The sequence below is a fragment of the Dictyostelium discoideum genome (genome assembly GCF_000004695.1).
Source record: "Dictyostelium discoideum AX4 chromosome 5 chromosome, whole genome shotgun sequence".
NCBI classification, from domain to species: Eukaryota; Evosea; class Eumycetozoa; order Dictyosteliales; family Dictyosteliaceae; genus Dictyostelium; species Dictyostelium discoideum.
Genome location: NC_007091.3, coordinates 2,336,752 through 2,359,684, shown reverse-complemented (window position 1 = coordinate 2,359,684; position 22,933 = coordinate 2,336,752). Strand labels below are relative to the sequence as shown.

General features: G+C 23.3%; 11 protein-coding genes across 11 annotated transcripts; 6 read left to right on the top strand and 5 right to left on the bottom strand.

Annotated features, from left to right (window-relative positions):
* Window positions 1-933: 933 nt before the first annotated feature.
* DDB_G0289099 (cyclin-like F-box containing protein) lies at window positions 934-3,360 on the bottom strand (the record flags this gene model as incomplete). The annotated part of the gene is made up of 2 exons (XM_631313.1): window positions 934-1,169; window positions 1,242-3,360. 2 exons carry the CDS (start codon window positions 3,358-3,360, stop codon window positions 934-936), a joined length of 2,355 nt encoding a protein of 784 aa, XP_636405.1.
* A 1,455-nt stretch (window positions 3,361-4,815) lies between these two features.
* DDB_G0289111 (pirin family protein) lies at window positions 4,816-5,757 on the bottom strand (the record flags this gene model as incomplete). The annotated part of the gene is made up of 1 exon (XM_631312.1): window positions 4,816-5,757. The coding sequence occupies one exon, from the start codon at window positions 5,755-5,757 to the stop codon at window positions 4,816-4,818; it is 942 nt and encodes a 313-aa protein (XP_636404.1).
* A 977-nt stretch (window positions 5,758-6,734) lies between these two features.
* spiA (spore coat protein) lies at window positions 6,735-7,664 on the top strand (the record flags this gene model as incomplete). The annotated part of the gene is made up of 2 exons (XM_631311.1): window positions 6,735-7,086; window positions 7,207-7,664. The coding sequence occupies 2 exons, from the start codon at window positions 6,735-6,737 to the stop codon at window positions 7,662-7,664; spliced, it is 810 nt and encodes a 269-aa protein (XP_636403.1).
* A 568-nt stretch (window positions 7,665-8,232) lies between these two features.
* On the top strand, window positions 8,233-9,804 carry DDB_G0289097 (hypothetical protein; the record flags this gene model as incomplete). Its single annotated transcript, XM_631310.1, has 2 exons — window positions 8,233-8,332; window positions 8,555-9,804. The coding sequence occupies 2 exons, from the start codon at window positions 8,233-8,235 to the stop codon at window positions 9,802-9,804; spliced, it is 1,350 nt and encodes a 449-aa protein (XP_636402.1).
* A 165-nt stretch (window positions 9,805-9,969) lies between these two features.
* On the bottom strand, window positions 9,970-11,646 carry DDB_G0289095 (hypothetical protein; the record flags this gene model as incomplete). Its single annotated transcript, XM_631309.1, has 1 exon — window positions 9,970-11,646. The coding sequence occupies one exon, from the start codon at window positions 11,644-11,646 to the stop codon at window positions 9,970-9,972; it is 1,677 nt and encodes a 558-aa protein (XP_636401.1).
* An 814-nt stretch (window positions 11,647-12,460) lies between these two features.
* Window positions 12,461-13,835, bottom strand: DDB_G0289093 (hypothetical protein; the record flags this gene model as incomplete). Its single annotated transcript, XM_631308.1, has 3 exons — window positions 12,461-12,600; window positions 12,681-13,502; window positions 13,775-13,835. 3 exons carry the CDS (start codon window positions 13,833-13,835, stop codon window positions 12,461-12,463), a joined length of 1,023 nt encoding a protein of 340 aa, XP_636400.1.
* Window positions 13,836-15,345: 1,510 nt separating this feature from the next.
* On the top strand, window positions 15,346-16,890 carry csaA (contact site A protein; the record flags this gene model as incomplete). Its single annotated transcript, XM_631307.1, has 1 exon — window positions 15,346-16,890. The coding sequence occupies one exon, from the start codon at window positions 15,346-15,348 to the stop codon at window positions 16,888-16,890; it is 1,545 nt and encodes a 514-aa protein (XP_636399.1).
* Window positions 16,891-17,239: 349 nt separating this feature from the next.
* DDB_G0289091 (hypothetical protein) lies at window positions 17,240-19,620 on the top strand (the record flags this gene model as incomplete). The annotated part of the gene is made up of 4 exons (XM_631306.1): window positions 17,240-17,256; window positions 17,304-18,979; window positions 19,080-19,093; window positions 19,282-19,620. The coding sequence occupies 4 exons, from the start codon at window positions 17,240-17,242 to the stop codon at window positions 19,618-19,620; spliced, it is 2,046 nt and encodes a 681-aa protein (XP_636398.1).
* A 400-nt stretch (window positions 19,621-20,020) lies between these two features.
* DDB_G0289089 (hypothetical protein) lies at window positions 20,021-20,242 on the top strand (the record flags this gene model as incomplete). The annotated part of the gene is made up of 1 exon (XM_631305.1): window positions 20,021-20,242. The coding sequence occupies one exon, from the start codon at window positions 20,021-20,023 to the stop codon at window positions 20,240-20,242; it is 222 nt and encodes a 73-aa protein (XP_636397.1).
* A 165-nt stretch (window positions 20,243-20,407) lies between these two features.
* DDB_G0289087 (hypothetical protein) lies at window positions 20,408-20,533 on the top strand (the record flags this gene model as incomplete). Its single annotated transcript, XM_631304.1, has 1 exon — window positions 20,408-20,533. One exon carries the CDS (start codon window positions 20,408-20,410, stop codon window positions 20,531-20,533), a length of 126 nt encoding a protein of 41 aa, XP_636396.1.
* Window positions 20,534-20,670: 137 nt separating this feature from the next.
* On the bottom strand, window positions 20,671-22,514 carry mmsdh (methylmalonate-semialdehyde dehydrogenase; the record flags this gene model as incomplete). Its single annotated transcript, XM_631303.1, has 2 exons — window positions 20,671-22,173; window positions 22,431-22,514. 2 exons carry the CDS (start codon window positions 22,512-22,514, stop codon window positions 20,671-20,673), a joined length of 1,587 nt encoding a protein of 528 aa, XP_636395.1.
* Between the last annotated feature and the right edge of the window lie 419 nt (window positions 22,515-22,933).

Here is a 22,933-nt window from a genome sequence, read left to right as displayed (position 1 = left end):
TTGTTTTTTTTTTTTTTTTTTTTTTTTTTTTTTTTTTTTTTTTTAACTAATTAACTTTACTTGCCCATTTTTTTTTTTTTTTTATTTTTGATAATTTTTTTTTTTATTTTTGATAATTTTTTTTTATGGAAATTATTTTTTAATATCAATATTTGAATAAGTTTTTTTTTTTTTATAAAAAAAAAAAAACCAAATTAATCATTGAAAAAATGTTGAATTTGTACATAGTTTATTATATGGAATGGAGAAATTAAAAATTGGAGATTTCCCTAGGGAGATCTCAAATTGAAAAAAAATCCTTGAGGTAGAAATTTAAAAATCAAAGATTTAAATGATATATTACCAGATCGTGTATAGTAAATTATTTTTAAATAAGAAATGGTGGATATTGATTTTATTTTTTTTTTTTTTTTTTTTTTTTTTTTTATATATAAATAAAATTCCCAAACCACAAATATAAAAAAATTAAATTTACTTTCAAAAATTTGATAAATAAAACAAATCTTTATCTTTTCATTCAATGGAAAAATGGTGTGGGAAATTTTTATCAAAGTTTTAAAAATATATAATTTAAGGTTACATGTTAATTAAAAGATTGAATGTTTGGGGGGAAATAAAATAAAAAATAAAAAATAAAATATAATTAAATCTTCTCCATAACCTTTGGTTTTTAATTTGACCACACCATTAGCACAAAAAAAAAAAAAAAAAAATAATATAAATAAAATAAAATAAAATAAAATGTAAATAAAATATATTTTTTTAAAAAAAAGTAATAGACATATAATTTGTTTTCGTTTTGTAAAAAGTATATTTACAAATTAACAACCACTGTGTTAATTTTAAAAAATTTTTAATATTTTTTTTTTTTTTTTTTTTTTTTTTTTTTTTTTTTTTTTTTTTTTTTTTTTTTTTGTTTATTTGTTTGTATTATTATTTACTATTATTTGGTGTGCCCAATCTTCTTGAAAGTTGATAAGAATGAGAAATTAACGAATTCAAAGATCTATTACGAGAGATTGCCATTTCATCAATCAATTCACAAACATCTTCCATCCAATCTTGTTTACCCATTTGTAATAAATAGGTCATTTTAGTTTCTTTACCTTCATTTAATGGTTCAAATATAAAACCACTTCCAAAGCAATCTAATTTAAAAGTTTCATATTCTATTTAAAAATAAAATTAGTATAAAATAATAAAAAATAATAAATAAATTAAAAAAAAAAAAAAATACATACTATTTACATATTCGTCACCTGAAATTTTAAATGGGATTGCATTTTGAACAATATAAAGTGGATGGTTTAATCTAATATCATCAAATTGGTCCAAAACTGATGTAACATGTGCTCTGCAACATGCAGCTGCTGCTGCTGCATCAGTCTTTGTTGGAACTGGTGGTGATTGTGAACGTGATGATGATGATGTATTTGTTGTATTTGTATTTGTATTTGTATTTATATTTGTATTTGTATTTGCGTTTGCGTTTGCGTTTGTGTTTGTGTTTGTGTTTGTGTTTGTGTTTGTGTTTGTGTTTGTTGTTGTTGTGGTTGTAGCTTGTAATGATGATGATGATGATGATGATGAAGTGGAACTGGGAGTGGTGGTGGAAGAAGTTGATGATGTTGATGATGATGAAGATGATGATGATTGAGGAGGTGATGAAGGTGGAACTGATTGAGAAGATAATGTAACTAGAATAGCATTTGTAGTTGCTTCAGATAATTGTTGTTTCTTTGCTACTTCATTCATAATTTGTTGTCTAATTCTTTTTTCATTTTCCTCTGCTCTCTTTTTGAATTCCAATGACATTTTCAAAACCTTTTCTTTATTCATTGCTTCATCATCATTATTGACACCACCGCTACCACCACCACTATGTTGATGTAAATCACTTAAACTAGTTGTGGTGGCATTAGGTATATTTTCTTGATCTTCTCTTTTTCTTTTTAAATTCTGATTATTTTGATCCTGTTGTTGTTGTTGCTGTTGTTGTGGTTGTGGTTGTGGTTGTGATTGATTATTTGATATATTACAATTATGATGATTATGATTTGATGTTGTAGTTGTAGTTGTAGTTTGTTGTTGTGGTTGTTGTGGTTGTTGTGGTTGTTGTGGTGGTGGTTGTGAAATTGGAGTTGGAGTTGAAATATCTTCAAAATGATTTAAACCACTTAGAGTATCATCAAAGAATTTTAAATTATCATCATGTTGAGAATAAATCATTCTAACATAAGTCATATATAGATTACCAATGATTTGTTTATGAAGTATATCAACTTTTTTAATTGGATCTAATTCACTATTATTTGAAATGATTGATTTTGAATTTTTATAATTTGGTGATTTCACTATCAAGCCTGTACAATGTCTTAATGAGACATCCCATAATGGTATTTTCTCATAATCTGTTATTAAATTCAACAACTGTTTCAAAATTCTAGTTGGAAATATCTTTATAACTTTTACACAAAATGTAGTTTGAATTTGGTTTACAATAGAATGATCATTTATATTTAAATAAGTTGTTGGTTGTTGTGTAATAATCGATTTCTCAACTCTACTCTGTGTAACTGAATTAATCGATGAACTCAATATAGGATCATTAATCTTCATCCAAACATCCTTTATCGAAATTGTAGTTTTCAATAAATTCAATCCATCCATCACAATTGGTCTATAATGATCAAATAATAAATTTCTAAATTTAAATAATTGTTTAAATGTATATGATGATTGTTGCTGTTTCTGTATACTACCACTGCTATTATGTATTATTGGTGTTGGTGATGGTGATATTGATATTGTGGTTTTTGAAATTGTTGATAGTGCTGACTTTGGTATTGATAATGATTTATAGAATGGTATTGAGAATAGTTGATTTATGGGTTCTAAATAAGAGTATGGATTTGAGAAATATTGATGACAACAACTGATGGTACAAACTGGTACGAGTGGGAAGAGTGGTCCCCATTTTCTAAAGAATAACTCTTTCCAAAGTTCATGATTTGATGAAACGCTATTTAGGAAATTACAAAGTTGTGATACTTTTAATAATGTTGGTACATCTAGATATCTGAATATCATTAATAGTATATCATCTGGTAACTCTATTAAACTCTTTATTGGTTGAAATGAGTAATCTTTATCATCCTCATTACTGTTTTTAATTCTATTATTTCTATTATTCTTATACCTTGTTGAATTCTTGTAAAATAAACTATTCAATATAAAATTTAATGACTGTTCTTTCTTTGCTGATTTTGTTAAAATTGTATTTTCATCTTCGTTATCTTCAATTATAGGATTTTCAATTAAATTTTTATTATTATTATTATTATTTTTATTGTTTATCATAATTTTGTAACTAACTAATTTATTAATATTTATAAATTTATTTATTTATTAGAAGAATATTTTAAATTTATTTAATTGGATATTTTTTTTTTTTTATTATTATTATTATTATTATTTAGGAATAAAAAAAAAAAAAAAATTATTTTTAAATAAAAAAAAAAAAATACAGATAAAAAGAAATAATATTAAAATATTATTTTAATTAATTATATTGTTTTATTATTGTTAATGAAATGGGGTGGTTTTTTTTTTTTTTTTTTTTTGTTGTTATTGTTATTGTTATTGCTCCCCTTTTTTTTTTTTTTTTTTTGTTTTTTAGTGTTGTATAAAAAAAAAAAAAAAAAAAAATACTATTTATTTGCGCTTGTATTAATTATATTTTTTTTTTTTTTTTTTTATTATTACAAATTATTTTCAGTGTGTTTTTATGTAATTGTTTGTTTTTTTATTTTCTTGATCGGTATAGTATAAATTGTATGATGATGTTTTTTTTTTTTTTTTTTGAAAGGTATTTTATCTCTTTTTTTTATTTTTTTTTATTTTTTTGTATATATATATATTGTTGTATAGTTGTATTATTTAATTTCAAATATATGTTTTTGTGTTTTATTGTTTTTTGTTTGTTTGCTTTTTTTTTTTTTTTTTTTTTTTTTTGTTATTGTTATTGTTATTTCATCTGCTGGTGGATACGAGTTTGGGTTATATTAATTTAATATTTTATTTATCTCTCAAATACAATAATGATAATTTACTATTATAGTATATTTTTGATATATTATGTGAACAATTGCGACACAATGTGTTGAGAGTGTGTTTTTTTGTGGTTTTTTTGTGTGGTTTTTGTTTTATTGTATCTTTTTTTTTGAATACATATATATATATAAATGTTTGTATTGTGTGGTTTTTTTTTTTTTTATTATTTTTTTCTTTTTTATTTTTTTCTTTTTTATTTTTTATAAAAAAATAAAAAAAATAAAAAAAAAAGAAAAAAAAAAAACATTGATAAAAAACATAATTTCCCAAATGGGAATGAATATCGACAAAAATTCATGACGAAATAAATTTATTTTTTTTGTTTTTTTTGGGTTATGTATTTTTCCCAACGGGACCTAAGCTATGTGAAAAATAAAAATTAAAAAAAAAAAAAAAAAATAAAAATTTTGTTTTTTTTTTCTTTTTTTAAAAAAAGTTATTTATGTCCCCATCATAAAAGATTTAAACCGATCAATATGAAAGTATTTTTATAGTTATTTATACACGCGAATAAATTATTTTTTTTTTATTTTTTTTTTTTTTATTTTTTTTTTGGTATTGAATAACAACAACAATCTCTCGTTTTGTCATGCTTTTTTTTTTTTTTTTATTTACACTGAGGTTTTTTTTTTTGATATCGGAAAACAACAAGAATTCAAATAATTATTTGAATTAATTTTTTTTTTTTTTTTTTTTTTTTTTTTAAAAATTATTTGTTCTGAAATCTAAAATTGCTTTTTTAATTTCAGCATCAGAGTTCATTACAAATGGGCCATATTGTACTACTTTTTCATTATGAATTGGTAAAGCAGCTAATAATAAAAATTTAACACCATCGGAACCAGCTTCTACTTGAATAGTATCCAAAGAATTTTCATCACCACCATTATTTAAAAATAAAGCGACTTGATTAATTTTGACAAGTTTACTACGAGAGACAGGACCACCGAATCTGCCATTACCATTGTAGACATAAACAAAGGTATTATGAGTTGAGGGTATAATAATATCGGTAAACTTTGTATTCGGTTTTAATTCGATATCAAAGAAAAACGTTTTTAAATTTTCATCTACAATCGGACCAATGGTGTCTTGGAATTGGCCAGCCAAAATTTTTACAGTGTAATTATTGAAATGTGTATCATCCATGGAGACAATTGTTGGTATTTCAGTTGAATGGTAATCCTGATAGGAAGGGTCAATCATTTTCTTTGCTGATGGTAGGTTAATCCAAAGCTGAAATGCGAAAAAGCTTTGATCTTCGTGATTTCTTATAGGCATTTCACTATGGACTATACCTCTACCTGCCACCATGAATTGGGCAGAGCCTTCTTTAAGCAGGCCTTGATTACCACGGTTGTCGTTGTGTCTCATTTCACCCTTTAGCATGTAGGTGACCGTAATGAAACCACGATGTGGGTGTGTTGGAAAACCTGACATGTAATCGGAGGATTCATTTGACCTTATCTCATCTAATAGTAGAAAAGGTGATAATTCATCATTCCTTATACCAATTTCACCACTACCAATTGACCTTTTAATTTTTACACCTTCACCATCTGTTGTATTTATACTGGTTGATATTTTACCAATTACTCTTTCATTCATTTTAATATCACTTGATTTATAATTATTCATTAACATTATTACTTTATTATTTTATCTTATAATTTTTTTTATTTTTTTTAGTTTAAAACATGTATAAGCTATTATTTTATATCTTTAAAGTTTTTTTTTTTTTTTTAAACTAAAAAGAATTCATTTTTTTTTTTTTTTATAATGATAAAAATATCATTCTCATATTTTTTTTTTTTTATTTTTTAAAATTATATAAATTCTGGAATGCACCTCCGGAAAAATGAAAAAAAAAAAAATGAAGATAAAAAAAAAAAAAAAAAAAATAAAAATTAAATTAAAAAAAATGAAGATAAAAAAAAAAAAAAATAAAAATAAAAATTAAAAAAAAAAAAAAAAAAAAAATTAATTTAAAAAAAAAAAAAAATTAAATTAAAAAAAAAAAAAAAAATTAATAAAATGCAATGGTGTGCTTATGTAAATGTGGGAATAGTATTAAGGGGGTATAATGTGTAAAAACTATAAAATATGAAACTTAATTAAAAAAAAAAAAATTAAAAAAAAAATAAAAAAAATAAAAAAAAATAAAAAAAAAGTTTTTTAAATATTAATTTTTTTTTTTTCTAATTATGTATGGTTGGTGGTGTGGTGATTATTGTCATTTTAGTATTCACACTTTAATTTCCTCATCTAGTAATTTTTAAAATGAAAAACTTCAAAATTACTATTTTAATTCACAATTACTTTTAAAGTTTTATTTTTTAGGGAATTCATGTTATTATTTAAAAATTAATATATGGTGTTTAAAGAAAAAAAAAATCCTATAAAATGAAAAATTAAAAAAATTTTTTAAATCATTCAATATTCAAATATCAAATAATAAAAACAAACAATAATAATAATTTCAATTATTATATAATATTTAATTCAATCTTAATCATATTTATTTATTTATTTATTTATTTATTTATTTATTAAAAAAAAAAAAAAAAACATAATATATATAAAATCGAATATAATTATATATTTTAAAAAATTAATAAAAAATGGAACATAATAATAATCCAGGAACACCTCAAATGTCATCTGAATTCCCAGCTTCAACTACTCAAACTAGTAGTTCAGCAGCTGCATATGATAACTCATCTCACTTTGAAAAAGAACAATCTTTAATGAGATGGGAACAAGATTTAAAACTTAGAGAAAGAGCTCTAGCAAATAATCAATCTGCTGCCGATATTACAGGTCCTCATGTTGTAGTTCCAGCTCCAGCAACTGCTCATCCAAGACAAGCAAATTTCCCTTCTTCTTATCCAATGATTCGTCTCAATCTTGAAGAAGATATTGCAATTCGTGAATATCGTCAAATTGTTAAATTTGGTATTTTCGTTTTCCTTTGTAAGTAGTTTTTATTATATTTTTTAAAAATTAAAATAATTTAATATATATATAAATAAATAACTAATAATTTTTAAATATTTTTATTTTTTTTTATTTTTTTTTTATTAAATTAAATAGGGGAAGCTGCTGCATTAGTTTACAATTGGGTCGTATCAATTGGTACAATTGTTTATTCTGCAGTTGATAATTTTTTCCTTGCTCTCTTTTATATGATTGTTGGTGTACCAACATTATATTTTTTAACAAGAAAGCTTTATAGAGCTGCATCAGTACCAGAAAGAGCAAGAAAATCATACGCTTACTTAATGGCTCTTTTGGGTGTAGTTTTATTCAACATTATCTTTTTCGTTGGTTTCAAACGTTCCGGTATGAATGGTTTAATTTGGGTTATTTCACTTTTCCACAATGATCATAATGCAGTTGGTGCCATGGCTACTGTTTCTTTATTCTTTTGGTTCGTTGGTGTTTTCCTCACTATTGCCCTCTTCATCATGTATTTAAGATTAAATAACACCAAGAGACAAAGAGGTGAAATTCAAAATGCTGGTTTCCGTGAATACATCAAGTCTCGTTAAACAAGTTCATCATTTAATTAAAAAAAAAAATTTATAAATCATATAAATATTATTTTTAAATTATAATTAAATTTAAAATTATTTATATACATTTATAAAGAAAAAAAAAAAAAAAAAAAAAAAGAAAAAAAAAAAAAAATAAAAAAAAAAAAAAATAAAAATAGAATTCAATTATTCCAAAACAAAAAATTAATTACTTTTTCATGTTCTTTTTTTTTTTTTTTTACTATTGTAATGTGGATCATTTGAATAATTTTAAAAATAATTGGATTCACACCATATTAAAATTAAAAATAATTGGATTTACATTTTTCATAAAAAAAAAAAATAAAAAAAAAAATAAAAAAAAATCTTATTTCGAAGAAAAAAAAAAAAAACATATGTTTAAATAATTAATTTCCTATTTTTGATTTTGTTTTTTTTTTTTTTTTTTTTTTTTGTTCTTTTTTTTTTTTTTTTTTTTTTTCCCTTCCACATTTTTTTTTTAAGTTCATAATTGTTTTTAAAATAAAAAATAATAAAGATAAATATACATCAAAAAAAAAAAAAAAAAAAAAAAAAAATTTATATGGAAAATAAAAAATCACCACAAAATGATAGGTCATATAGAGATTCTCCTAGCAATGGAAGACAACATTGTGATGGTTTAAGATATCCATACCCTGAAGGTAAATAATTATTCAATTACATTTAAGTTTTAATATAAAAAAAAAAAAAAAAAAAAAAAAACAAAGAATTGATATTTATTTTTAATTTCTATTTTTATTTTTATTTTTTTATTAAAACATATTTATTTTTATCTTTTTTATTTTAATTTTCATTTTTATTTTTTTATTTTTGTTTTTTTTTAAATTTTTATTTTTTTATTTTTTAATTTTTTAAAAAAAAAGATCCAACAAGAGTATATGTAGGTAATTTACCAAATATTTCAATAGATCAAGTTAAACAATTATTTATAAACAAAGTTGGTTTTGTTGAAGGATTATTCTTTGGTAGAGAAAAAGATTATGTTTTCTTAAAATTTCAAAATATAGACTCTGCTTTAAAAGCAATCAAATTAATGAATGATTATAGTTTTTATGGTTCAAAATTAAAGGTTCAAAGAGCATACGCTAGAAATGGTAAATATCAAAATAATTCAAATTATAATGATTATTTCCAAAGAAGAGGTTCAAGAGATGATTCCAATTGGAACCACAATGAAAAAGAATCAATGACCAATGGCAGTGGCATTGGTAATGGAAATGGTACCTCTGAGTCTTATTTACATCCCCACCGACATTCAAATAGTAGAAGTAGGAGTAGAAGTAAAAGTAGAGGTAGAAGTAGAAGTAGGGGAAGTGGTAAAAGTGATAAAAGAAGTAGAAGAAGTAGAAGCAGAAGTAGAAGTAGAAGAAGCAGAAGTAAATCTCCACCACCACCACCACCAAGAAGACAAAGATCAAGATCAAGAAGCCAATCATCTCCAAGAATTTCAAACCTTTCTAAAAAAAGAAATAGAAGTTCAACAAGATCTAGAAGTGGAGGGTACAGAAAAAGAGATTCCAGACTTAGCGAGCCAGTTGGAAATTCAAAATCAATCATATCACCAACCAACCCAAGAAAAGAATTGAGTTCAAGTCATGATGATTTTACACCTCGAACACCTCCAACTCTATCTGTTCTTGAGCGTAGTTTATTTGATAATGAATCATACCATAATAATAATAATAATAATATTAATAATAATAATAATAATATTAATAATAATATTAATAATAATAATAATGACCATCATCATAATAATAGCAATATTGGTAATAATGAACAATTACAACAGAAGCTTTTAGAGCATTTTGATTCTCAATTTAGTTCATTTAAAAGTGTTGTTGATAAAATTTTAGAGAATCAATTAAAATACCACAATGATTTATTGATACTTTTAAAAAAGAATTCCACCACTGCTATAAAACAATCAACTTCTAAACAACCAACTTCAGTAGCAACTTCAACTAAAGCATCTCCAGCCGCAACGACAAATAAACCAACAACAGCTCCAGCAGTAACAACCGATAAAGAAAAAGAAAAAGAAAAAGAAAATGAAGAAAAAAAAGAAAAAGAAGTAAAAAATGAAATTACAACAATTCAACCAAAAACATAAAACTGGAGTAGAATGGTTTTTTTTTTCTTTCAACAACATTCACATTTCTCTTTTTATATATAAAAAACCATTGTAAATAAATATATAGATTAGTAGTGATATATTTTTAAATGTTTAATTTTTTTATTTTTTATTTATTTTTTTTGTTTTATTTATTTTTTTCATTTATAAAATTATAATTAAAATAATTAAGTTAAATAAAATAAAATACAAATTAGTTTTTAAATTTAAATAAAAAGATGCTTGATTATTGGAAGTTAAAATAATTGTATTATTTTCAGTACTATTTTCTAAACTATTATCACTGCTACCACCACCACTACTACAACCATTACTACAACTACCAGTAATATTATCATTATTAAAAATATTAAAAATATAATTTGTGGCAGAGATTGAATATTGAATTAAATTTGTTATATTGAAATCAATAAGTTTTGGAAGTTTACAAATTGAAAATTGTTCAATTTCATTAAAGATACATGTTGATTGTTTATTATTAGTAACATCTTTTGAAAATTCAATAACATTAATTTCACTTGAATTCGAAAATGATAATTTAAATAAAGCATTGTTAATAAATGATCCATAGATTGTAATTTCACCACCATTCATTGGTAATTCACTAGTATTATCAATTATTGGTTGAATTAATAATGATGAATTAATAGTTGTTGTTGGTGTTGATAATAAAAATATTGAATTATAATCAATATCTAAAACATCTGGTATTCTAGCTTCAATAATTTGGTCTTCAAATTTTGTAATTGTCATTGGAATATGATTGTTTGAAATATTTAATGAAACTTTTAACATTGATGAATCAATTCCAGTTTCACTTGTCTCCATTATTAAATGTTTTAAAGATTGAGTTAATTTTTTAATTGTTGGTGGAAAAAATGTAATATTAAATGGTATTTTTACTTCAAATCTACCATTTGTAAATCTAAAATTTGATTCTCTTGATAAAAATCCAATACCATTAAATGAAAAACATGTATTTTTAAAATTACTATCATTATCATCATTATTTTCATTTTGTTGATCTTCCTCTTGTTGTTTCTCAAGTTGACTTACTTTTAAATTATTAATTATTAATGTGCCATATGTAACATTTACAAATGCACCAAAATGATTACCACAAACTGTTATTGGTATTGATTTTGTTGAACTAATAATTGATGGTGATGGTAATTGAATTGGAAGGATTGTATAGTTTGTTGAATATTCTAATGTTAATGTTAAATTTGTGAATCCAATGTTATCTAGTAATTGAAATTGTAATGATTGATTACCATTTCCAATCACTGTTGAAGGAATTTCAAAATTTAAATTATAAATTGAAGAATCATCCCTTGGTAATACATTATGAATATAATTTGGACAGCCATCATCAATTAAAAGATAATAATTATTTGGTTGTAAACCATTGTTTTCTAATGAAATATAAATTACATCTTCAAATATCCATGGATCATTTATTAATACTTTACTAAATTTAAAAATTGGAATTTTTGATTTAATTATTTCACCAGTTTTTACAATTTTAATTTCAACATTAAATAATTCATTAATTGGTGTTAATTTAGCTTGATTTGGGAAAATACAATTAATTGTTGTTTCATTTACAAATCTTGGTACAATACAATTAGTTTCTCCACCAATAGTTACTTTAATTTGATTTGAAGTAAAACTTGAAAATGAACCATAAATAAAAATTGTTCCACCTTGATTGTATGGTAAACTTGAAATTGAATCAATTGATTTAATAATTTGTTCGCAATTAACATTTAAAATATTTAAAATATAAATTATTATTAAAATAAATAATTTATATTTCATTTTGATTTTATTATTTGTATCTATTTAATATTTTTTATTTTATATTTTTAAATTTTTTTTTTTTAAAGATTTAAATATTAAAAAACAACACACAATGAAATAACAATAAATAATAAAAAAAAAATAAAATAAAAATTTAATTTTTATAATAATGAGATAAAGTGAGTGAAAATAATACAAAACATAAATTCACAACTTTATTGTATTGTTTACAATTGTTTATTTGTATAAATTTTAAATTGAACACCTGTACATTTTTTTTATTAAAAAAAAAAAATTTCCAATAAAAAGTAAAACCTAAAAAAAAATAGTAATCAAATTTGTTGGATATATATATATTTTTGACCAAATAAAGGTTAAATATTTTGGGCAATGTATACACTCGATAGTATATCTAAAAAATGCTAAAAATAATTTTATTACATATATTAGTATAAAAATATTTTTATTTTATAAATATTTATAAAATAATGTAATTAACTCATACCTATTTTAATAATTAGAAAAAATAATTAAAAAAAAAAAAAAACAAAAGGTTAATCGCAATATATGTCGATTTAAAAAAAAATAAAAAAATAAAAAATAAAAATAAAAAATATTATCTTAATTATATCTTCACATATTCACACCTTGGAAAATATATAGAAAAATAAAAAAAATTCTAACAAATAAAAAAAATAATAAAAATTATAATAAACGTAATAGTTTATCTCTTAATAGGTTTTGTGTGGTTACTATTTATTTATTTATTCGTTTTTTTTTATTATTTTTTTTTTTTTATTGAGGGGGTAAAAATATTCATTAATTAAAAGTGTTATTTGATAATTAATGAACAAATATCATTTTCATCTGGTTTAATAAAAATGTGGAATGAGAATGTAAAAGAATCAGGTATTGTACCACCACCACTGGCTCTATTGGTACAGGAACCATTATCACAACCTTTAATAAAATCTAAATATTGTTTTAAAATTAAAAGTTAAAATTTTATATTTTATAAAATATATAAATTAAAAAATTAAGGTATATTATACTTTGTATTTGATAGTATCTTGGATCTTCTCCATGACCACAATATTTAATAACCATATTTCCTTCCTCTAAACAATTTATACTTGGATATATAACACTTTCATTTATCTTTTTAATTGAAATATTAAATTTTTTACCTTGAAATTCAAAATCTTCGCTCTCCCAAAAATCTATTCTTTTCCATTTTTTAACATTACAAGTTAATGTAATTGAATTTTTAATTTTTTCTAATTTTTTATATAATGTGTTATCATTCTTTTTTATTAAATCCATAATTGGATAAACATCTATACCAATAATACCCCAATTATTTATATCACTTAAACTTGAAACCCATTCTGAGCCTGTTTTACTTGGATCACCTCCAATAACATCTTTTTTTGAACTATTTTCTTCATTTTGTTTTGATTTTTTTTCATCGGTTGCTGATTCACCTCCAACACTACCTCCAACTTTAACGGGACCTATTGCAGCATTAACACCAGCACTTAAAGATAATAGTTTTGATTCTAGATTTTCAATTGTTGTAAATTTTTGAGTTTCATGATTTGTTATCATACCTCCTAATATATACCGTTTTGGATAGAATTCACCGTACTCTTTAAAAACTTTAATTAATTCACCATGAGTTTCAACATTATTTAATTTTGAATAAAATTCATCACTTAGTTTTACCTTTAATGGATTAATGCAAAACTCTAATCTTGGTACTGATACTGAACTAGTTAAATACACTTCTTTACCAACTTTAACATCTAATGACTCTTTTGAAAATTTACTTTTAACTTCAGCAGATATAGAGAGTGAATCAAGTTTAAATGAACCTTCAATTGTTAATGATTTACTTAATTGATGTTCATTTTTATTGAATGTAAAAGATTTATTTGAAAATAAAGTTTTTGTTGGTTTTTTAATTGAATATCTTCATTTTTATAATCAATGGAATCCTGTTCAATGAATTCTCCTATTGAATTTATTGTAGATTTAAAGTTAAAAAAATTTGATAATGTTGAAATTATTAATTCTTTTTTTGAAAAATCAACACTAGCACAACTTGAACCATTACTTGAATTTATTGTAAGTTCTGAACTATTACCAATATCAGTTTGATTACTTTTTTGATCAATTGATTCTTTTATTTTTAATTTTTTTTTCATTTTTAATTAATTCTACTGTTGTTGATTTAACAGGTTCAATTTTTTCTTTTTTTTCTTCGTTTTGTTTATTATCTTTTTTTTCTTCGTTTTGTTTATTTTCTTTAATTTCTTTTTCTTTTTTTTCTTCCTTTTGTTTATTTTCTTTTTTTTTTAATTTTATTATATTATCTTTTAAAATTAAATTAATTTCAATTTAGAATTCATCATCCTTTTTAACCATAGAATTTCTATGTGTAAAATAATATTCGTCTCTAATTTTTTCAGATTCTCTTAATTCTTTTAAATTTTTTGATGTATCAAACATACATGAATATGATTCATCTTCAAAATCAATTGTTCTTTTGACATTTTTAAAGAGATAAAAAAAAAAAAAAAAAAAAAAAAAAGTGAAAATATTCACAAGATTTTTATTTTTATTTAAAAAGATCTAACCAAAAATTTGACAGGGTTGTCATTGGTCAAAACAAATAATAAAATTAAGGAATAAATTTTTTATTTTATTTTTCATATTATGTTCAAACAATCAAAAATTAATAATATTATATAAATAATAATTAATGTGTATTGGGATTAGAAAAAAAATAAAAAATAAAAAATAAATTAGGTCAAAAAATGATTAAAAAAATAAAATTGTACACTAATAAGCAAAAAAAAAAAAAAAAAAAAAAAAAAAAAAATTAAAAAAAAAACCACACAGATACCACAGGGTTAATCGCAATAAATATCGATTTGAAAAAAAAAAAAAAAATTTCTTTTTTTCATATCTTTACATTTTCACACCACACAAACCATTGGAAAAAAAAAAATAATAAATAATTAAAATAAACGTATTAATTTATCTTTTAATAGTTTTTGTGTGGTTACTTTTCTGGGGGAATATATCGATTGGTTTTTTTTTTTTTTTAATTTTTTTAATTTTTTTTTTTTTCCCCCTTCAAATTTTAAAAAGTTTGATCTGAAATTTAAACCATGTAAAAAAAATTGTAAGATTTGAAATTTTAAAAAAAAAACAGTGGGGGAATTTAAAATTATTTAAAATTAAAAAAAAAAAGGTTAAAAAAGTTCGGGTTTTTTTATTAAAAAAAAAAAAAATTAAAAAATTAAAGGTGGATTTGAATTTTCCTAAAAATAAAAAAAATGGAGTGGTATTTTGGGATCTGGAAGTGGACCTGCCTCCATGATTTTTCAATTTTCAAAAAAAAAAAATTAGGGGGTGGTGTGATTTATCTGAGATTTTAAATCAATGTTTTGAGATAGTAACTTTTTTTTTTTTTTTTTTTTTTTTAATTATTTTTATTTTTTTTATTTTATTATTCTTTTTTTTTTTTTTTTTTTTAAATTAAAATTTTATAAATTCATTTTAGATCCATTAATAAAAACCAAATAATACAATTAAAAATAAATTATTTATAAATAATAAGATAGAAAAAAAAAAAAAAAAAAAATATATTATAATTATTGTTTTAAAAAAAAAGAAAATATATTTAATATAAAATAAAATAAAATAAAAATGAAATTTTTATTAGTATTGATAATATTATATAATATTTTAAATAGTGCACATTCAGCTCCAACAATAACAGCTGTTTCAAATGGAAAATTTGGTGTTCCAACATATATTACCATTACAGGTACTGGATTTACAGGAACTCCAGTTGTAACTATTGGTGGCCAGACCTGTGATCCAGTTATTGTAGCCAATACCGCATCGTTACAATGCCAATTTTCTGCTCAATTAGCTCCAGGAAATTCAAATTTTGATGTTATTGTAAAGGTTGGTGGTGTACCATCTACAGGTGGTAATGGTCTTTTTAAATATACACCTCCAACTCTTTCAACAATATTTCCAAATAATGGAAGAATTGGTATGATTTTAGTTGATGGACCATCCAATATATCTGGATACAAATTAAATGTGAACGACTCTATTAACTCTGCTATGTTATCTGTTACTGCTGATTCAGTATCCCCAACAATTTATTTCCTCGTGCCAAATACAATCGCTGGTGGTCTACTTAATCTTGAACTCATTCAACCATTTGGCTTTTCAACAATTGTAACTTCCAAATCAGTGTTTTCTCCAACCATTACATCAATCACCCCATTAGCTTTTGATCTCACACCAACCAATGTAACCGTCACTGGTAAATACTTTGGTACTACAGCTAGTGTTACAATGGGAAGTCATATCTATACAGGATTGACTGTTCAAGATGATGGAACAAATTGTCATGTTATTTTTACTACTCGTTCAGTTTATGAATCATCAAATACTATAACTGCTAAAGCTTCAACAGGTGTCGATATGATTTATTTAGACAATCAAGGTAATCAACAACCAATAACTTTTACATATAACCCACCAACCATTACTTCAACAAAACAAGTCAATGACTCTGTTGAGATCTCAACAACCAATACTGGTACTGATTTCACTCAAATTTCTTTAACCATGGGAACCTCAAGCCCAACAAACCTTGTAATCACTGGTACAAATGAAAAGATTGTTATAACTCTTCCACATGCTCTTCCAGAAGGTGAAATTCAATTCAATTTGAAAGCTGGTATCTCAAATGTTGTCACATCAACTTTATTAGTTACTCCGGTTATAAATAGTGTCACTCAAGCACCTCACAATGGTGGAAGTATTACAATTTCAGGTATCTTTTTAAACAATGCCCATGTTTCGATTGTTGTTGACCAAAATACTACTGATATAGTTTGTGCTCCAGATTCAAATGGTGAATCAATCATTTGTCCAGTTGAAGCTGGTAGTGGTACTATTAATTTAGTCGTTACAAACTATAAAAACTTTGCTTCAGATCCAACTATTAAAACTGAAGCCACAACCTCTACAACCTATACAATTCCAGACACTCCAACTCCAACTGATACAGCCACCCCATCTCCAACTCCAACTGAAACAGCCACCCCATCTCCAACTCCAAAACCAACCAGCACACCAGAAGAAACTGAAGCACCTTCATCAGCAACAACTCTTATTTCACCATTATCTTTAATTGTTATTTTCATTTCTTTTGTTTTATTAATTTAATTTAAATTAAATTATTTATATTAAAAAAAAAAAAAAAAAAAACTCGCAATGTAATATTAAATAAATATAAAAATAAATAAGTGTATTAACCTATAAAAAAAAAAAGAAAAGTTGTTATTTTTATTTTTTTTTTTTTTTTAAAAAAATTATTTATTTCTATTTGATCCAGATACAAATGCAAAATGTGCTGTTTAAAAAAAAAAAAATGAAATTTAAAATGATATGTATCATGATATATATGATTTTTTTTTTTATTTTATTTTCATTTTTTTTTTTTTTTTTTTATTATTTTTTCAGTTTAAAAAATAATAAAAAAAAAAAAAAAAAAAAACATAAATGAAAGAAAATAATGAATTATTTTTTAAAGTTTTTAATAATATTTATATAAATCAAATTATATTTAAATATGTTAGAATTTATAAGGAAAATAAATGTAAAACATTCTATTCAAGAAATAAATTAATTGAATATAAAGAGAGAGAATATATAGAATTTATAGAGTATTCTGGTTTAGAGAAAATAGAATATGGTGATTTACCATTTTATGGTATATTAGAAAAAGTTTCAATTACAAATTATAATGGTATTATTGATGGTATTATAATACCAATGGGTGTTTCAACTGTAATTTATCCAAGCCTGTCTGTTTGTGAAACAATATTATCGACATTACCAAAATCAGTTACTTCAGTCGAAAACGTAATGCTTAATTCACCAATAGATACCTCATCATCACCAATACCAGAAACAATTGAAAAGATATCTTTTCATGATTTTTTAAATCCAAATTTTTTAAAAGGAAATATTTTTCCAAAATCTTTAAAAGCATTATCAATTCTAAGTTCTGGTTTTAGTCATAATAGTAAATCGTTTTATTTTGAAAATGGTGAAGTTCTTGATTCGGTTGAGTATTTAAAAATTGATATTTATTTAGAACCAGATAAGGAAACTGAATTGCTTAGCTTTTTACCAAAAAATTTAAAAATTTTAGATTTGGAAATGCATGGTAAAATTACACCATTCTCTTTACCAAATTCAATAACCATTCTTAACATTAGACTACCATATAATGATCCAGTTCAAATTAAAAGGGATATGATTCCTCAAAGTGTTACTAGTCTTAAAATAGATTGTTCACGTTTTATTTCAATTGAAAGAGATTCTTTAACAAATTCATTAACTATTCTTAATTTAAAATTCTCATATCATAACCCACTGGTGGAAATTAAAAAACATATGATTCCTCAAAGTGTTACTAAATTAACAATAGAATGTACAAATAATTATTGTTCAATTGAAAGAGATTCACTAAATAATCTTTTAAATTTAACTGAACTTTCATTTATTAAAGCTAATATAAAACCAGGATTAGTCTCAAATGGATTACCACCAAATTTAAAAAAGTTAAATTTAAGTTTACGTCTTGAAAGATTAACATTTGAAAAGAATTGTTTCCCAGAAAGTTTAACTCAACTTAATTTTGTTAGTCAAGAAAGTTGGTCATATGAAACACATGGTTCACCTGGTTTTCAAATGCTTGATTCCAACTCATTTCCAAAATCATTAAAATCATTAAATTTACCATTCTCATTTAATCAACCATTGAAATTAACAGATGAATATATTCTAAAATCAAATGGTTCATTTAAAACTGCAATTCAATCAATATTTCAAAATAAAAACAAATTTATACCTGGTTTTTTAATACCAAGAAATGTCGAATCATTAAAAATTGGATATTTTTTTAATCAACCAATTAATATTGGTGATTTGCCAGATTCATTAACTTATTTACAAATTGGTGAAGTTTGTCGTTTCACTCAATCTATATTCAAACAAAATCTTTTAAAAAATTCAATTCCAAATAATATTCAAACTTTAATATTACCAAATGAATATTGTATTTATTTATTAAATGATCCGAAATATATTGATGTATTACCAAATTCTATAAAAACTCTTAAATTTTTAATTAAAAGTTCAGATAGTACAAATAATTTATTAATTCAAAAAACTATTAATAATCTTTTAATTGAAAATGAAATTGATAATTGTTTAACAATTTATCAATTATTATTAATAAATAAAAGTAAAAATAAACCTTTAAACATTCCATCATCAATTCAATATTTACAAATTGATAATAGAATATTTAAATAAATATTAGAATTTTTTTTTTTTTAAAAAAGATTGGATTGCTTGGGTGATGAAATAAATTATTTTTTTAAAAAAAAAAAAAAAAAAAAAAAAAACCAAAAGAAAAAAAATTTTAATACCAAAAAACAAAAAAAAAAAAATAAATAATAAATATTATATTATTAATAACCTTGGTGAAAAAAAAAATAAAAAAATAAAAAAATAAAAAATCTTTTACCATTAAGATATTTATAGGAAATTTATAATAAAAATAAATGTAAAATATTTTCCTCAAGGAATGAATTAATTGAATATAAAGAGAGAGAATATATACAATATATAAAGTATACTGGTTTAGAGAAAATAGGATGTGGTGATTTACAATTTTGTGGTGTATTAGAAAAAGTTTCATTTGATCATGATTTACCATTTTATGGTGCATTAGAAATAGTTTCATTTGTTGATCATGAAGGTACAATTGATGGTATTATAATACCAATGGGTGTTTCAACTGTGATTTACTCTAAAAACTATAATACTGGTTCAACAATATATCAACATTACCAAAATCAGTTACTTCAGTCAAGAATGTAATGTTTGATTTGATATTAGATGAAACTAAAAACATCTCATCACTAATTCCAGAAACTATTGAGAAAATAAGTTTTCATATTTCAACAGATCCGAGTTATTTAAATGAAAAATACTTCCAAAATCTTAAAAGAACAATCTATTCCATATGGTGGTGATGAATATCCTTTTATTTAAATTTTTTGTGCAAATGATGTTCCTCTTAATAAAATTGAAACTTTATCAATTGGCATTATTTTAAAACCAGGTCAAGAAAGACAATTGTTAAGTTTTTTACCAAAGAATTTAAAAACTTTAAATTTGGATACTCATGGTCAAATTCCACCATTCTCTATACCAAACTCACTAACAACTCCTAATCTCAGACTAAACACTAACTATAGTTCATTTGATATTAAAAGAGATGATTCCTCAAAGTGTTATTAATTTTAAAATTGAATGTTGTTTTTTTGTTAAAATTGAAGATGAATCATTAAACAAACTTTTAAATTTAACTAAACTTTCATTTATAAATGCTCCAGTAATACCATTATTAACTATCAACACATTGCCACCAAATTTAGAAATATTGGAACTTACACTTGGTAAACATAAAGTTTTAATAATTGTTTTCCAAAAAGTTTAACATATCTTAACTACGTTGATACCTATAGAGATTATAGTGCATTTAAAATAGAAAGTTTCAATATATTAGATATCAACTTTTTCCCAAAATCATTAAAATCATTAAATTTACCATTCAGATTAAATCAACCATTAAAATTAACAGATGAATATATTTTAAAAACAAATGGTTGAAAATAATCTTATAACAATTGATCAATTATTATCATTAAAGAAAAATGGTGATAATAAACTTTTAAATATTCCATCATCAATTCAATATTTACAAATTGGTTATAAAATATTTAAATAAAACATAATAATATATTATATATTTTTTAAAATTAATTTTTTTTTTTTTTTTTTTTTTTTTTTTTTTTTTTTTTTTTTATTTCTTTATTATTACCATTACCATTATTTTTTTATTATATTTTTTAATTAATTAAATTTTTAATTTTTACCTAAAATTGGCATATTCATTGATGAAGAAACACCGTGTGAAATATCATCATCTCTCCAGTTTGAAGTGATTGTTTTAATTTGAGTAAAGAATTGAACACCAGTCTTACCGTAGAAGTGACCAGCACCAACAAAAGAACCACGAGAACCAGTGAAGGAGAAGAATGGAAGTGGAACTGGGATTGGTAAATTGATACCAACTTGACCAACATCGATTTCACGTTGATATTTACGAGCGACAGCACCAGATGAGGTGAAGACAGCAGTACCATTACCGTATGGGTTAGCATTGATGAGTTGAATGGCTTGATCGACAGTATCAACATTGAGACAAACTAAAACTGGACCAAAGATTTCCTCTTTGTAACATCTCATATGTGGTTTGACATCAGTGAGAATGGTTGGACCAACAAAGTTACCCTTTGAAAATTCTGGATCAACGACAACGTTACGACCATCTAAAATACATTTGGCACCTTCATCAATACCAGATTGAATGAGTTCGTGAATTCTTTGTTTTGAGGCTGCTGAAATCACTGGACCTAAATCAGCACCTGGTGCAGCACCACCTGCAACCTTTAATTTCTTGGCACGTTCAGCTAATTCTGGAATCCAATTTTTAGATTCACCAACGAATACAGCAGCACTTAAAGCCATACAACGTTGACCAGAGGCACCAAAAGCAGCACCAGTCAATGCATCTAAAGTACGTTCTTTATGGGCATCTGGGACGATGGTGGCGTGATTTTTAGCAGCCATGTTAGATTGTACACGTTTACCATTGGCAGTACCACGAGCGTGAATATGACGACCAGCTTGATCGGCACCAACGAATGAGATGGCTCTAACTTCTGGAGCATCACAAATAAAGTTTACAGCTTCTTTACCACCATGAATAACATTGACAACACCATCTGGTACACCAGCTTCTTGTGCGAGTTGAACTAAAAACATGGATGCTGATGGTACACGTTCTGATGGTTTCAAAACAAAAGTGTTACCACATGCAATTGCTAATGGGAACATCCATAATGGAATCATTGCTGGGAAATTGAATGGAGTGATACCTGCACAAACACCTAATGGTTGAACGTATGAATAGATATCGACATTCTTTGAAACATTTTCAACGGTTTCACCCATCATTAATGATGCAACATTGACTGAATGTTCAACAACTTCTAAACCTCTGAAAACATCACCCTTTGCGTCTGGGAGGGTTTTACCTTGTTCTTCTGTAATGATTGCTGCAATTTTATCCATATTTTTATTGATTAAATTCTTATAGTTGCTAATGATTCTTGATCTGTTTGAAACTGATGTATCTCTCCATGCTGGGAAAGCATCTGATGCTGCTTTAACTGCGGCCTCCATCTCTTCTTTAGTTGAAACTGGTACTTTAGTTACAAGTTCTTGAGTGGCTGGATTTCTAACTTCGAGCCATTCTTTAGTTTTTGATTCAACAAATTTACCATTAATAAATAATTTAGTTGTCTATTTAAAAAAAAAAATTGAATAATAATATTATTTTGAAATTTTTTTTTTTTTTTTTTTTTTTTTTTGGTGGTGGTTTGATTATTTTTTTTTTTTTTTTTTTTTTTTTTTTATGTGTAATATTTATTAAGAGATTTAAAAAAACATATTAATATTCTTGTTGATTGTATTTTTTATTTATTTATAGAAATAAAAAAAAATACAAAATGCAAAATGCAAAATGCAAAAAAAATAATAATAATAAAATATATACTTACATTTGCTAAAGAAGCAGAACTTGAGTGGAAATTTCTATTTCCAATAACCTTTGAGGCAGATTTGGCGAATTTGAATGAAAGCATTTTGGTGAATAAATAAACAATTGAAAAAAAAAAAGAGAAGAAAAAAAAAAAAAATAAAAAGCGAAAATTAAAATTTTAAAATTTAAATTTCAAAAAAAAAAAAAAAATCAAAAAAAAAAAAAATCAAAAAAAAAAAAATCAAAAAAAAAAAAAAAAAATCAGGCGAGGGGCTGCTGCATATTATTGATTTAATATTTCAATTAATTTTTTTTAAAAAAAATAATATCAATTTAATTAATAAAATATTATTAATTTAAATTTTTTATGTGGTATTAAATTTTTTTTTTTTTTTTTTTTTTTTTTTTTTTTTATTATAAAAAAAAGATGCATATATGAGAAGAGTTTAACAAAGATCTAATGTAAAGAAAAATGGAATTTATTTATCAAATAATGGCAATTTTTATATTATGTAAAAAGAG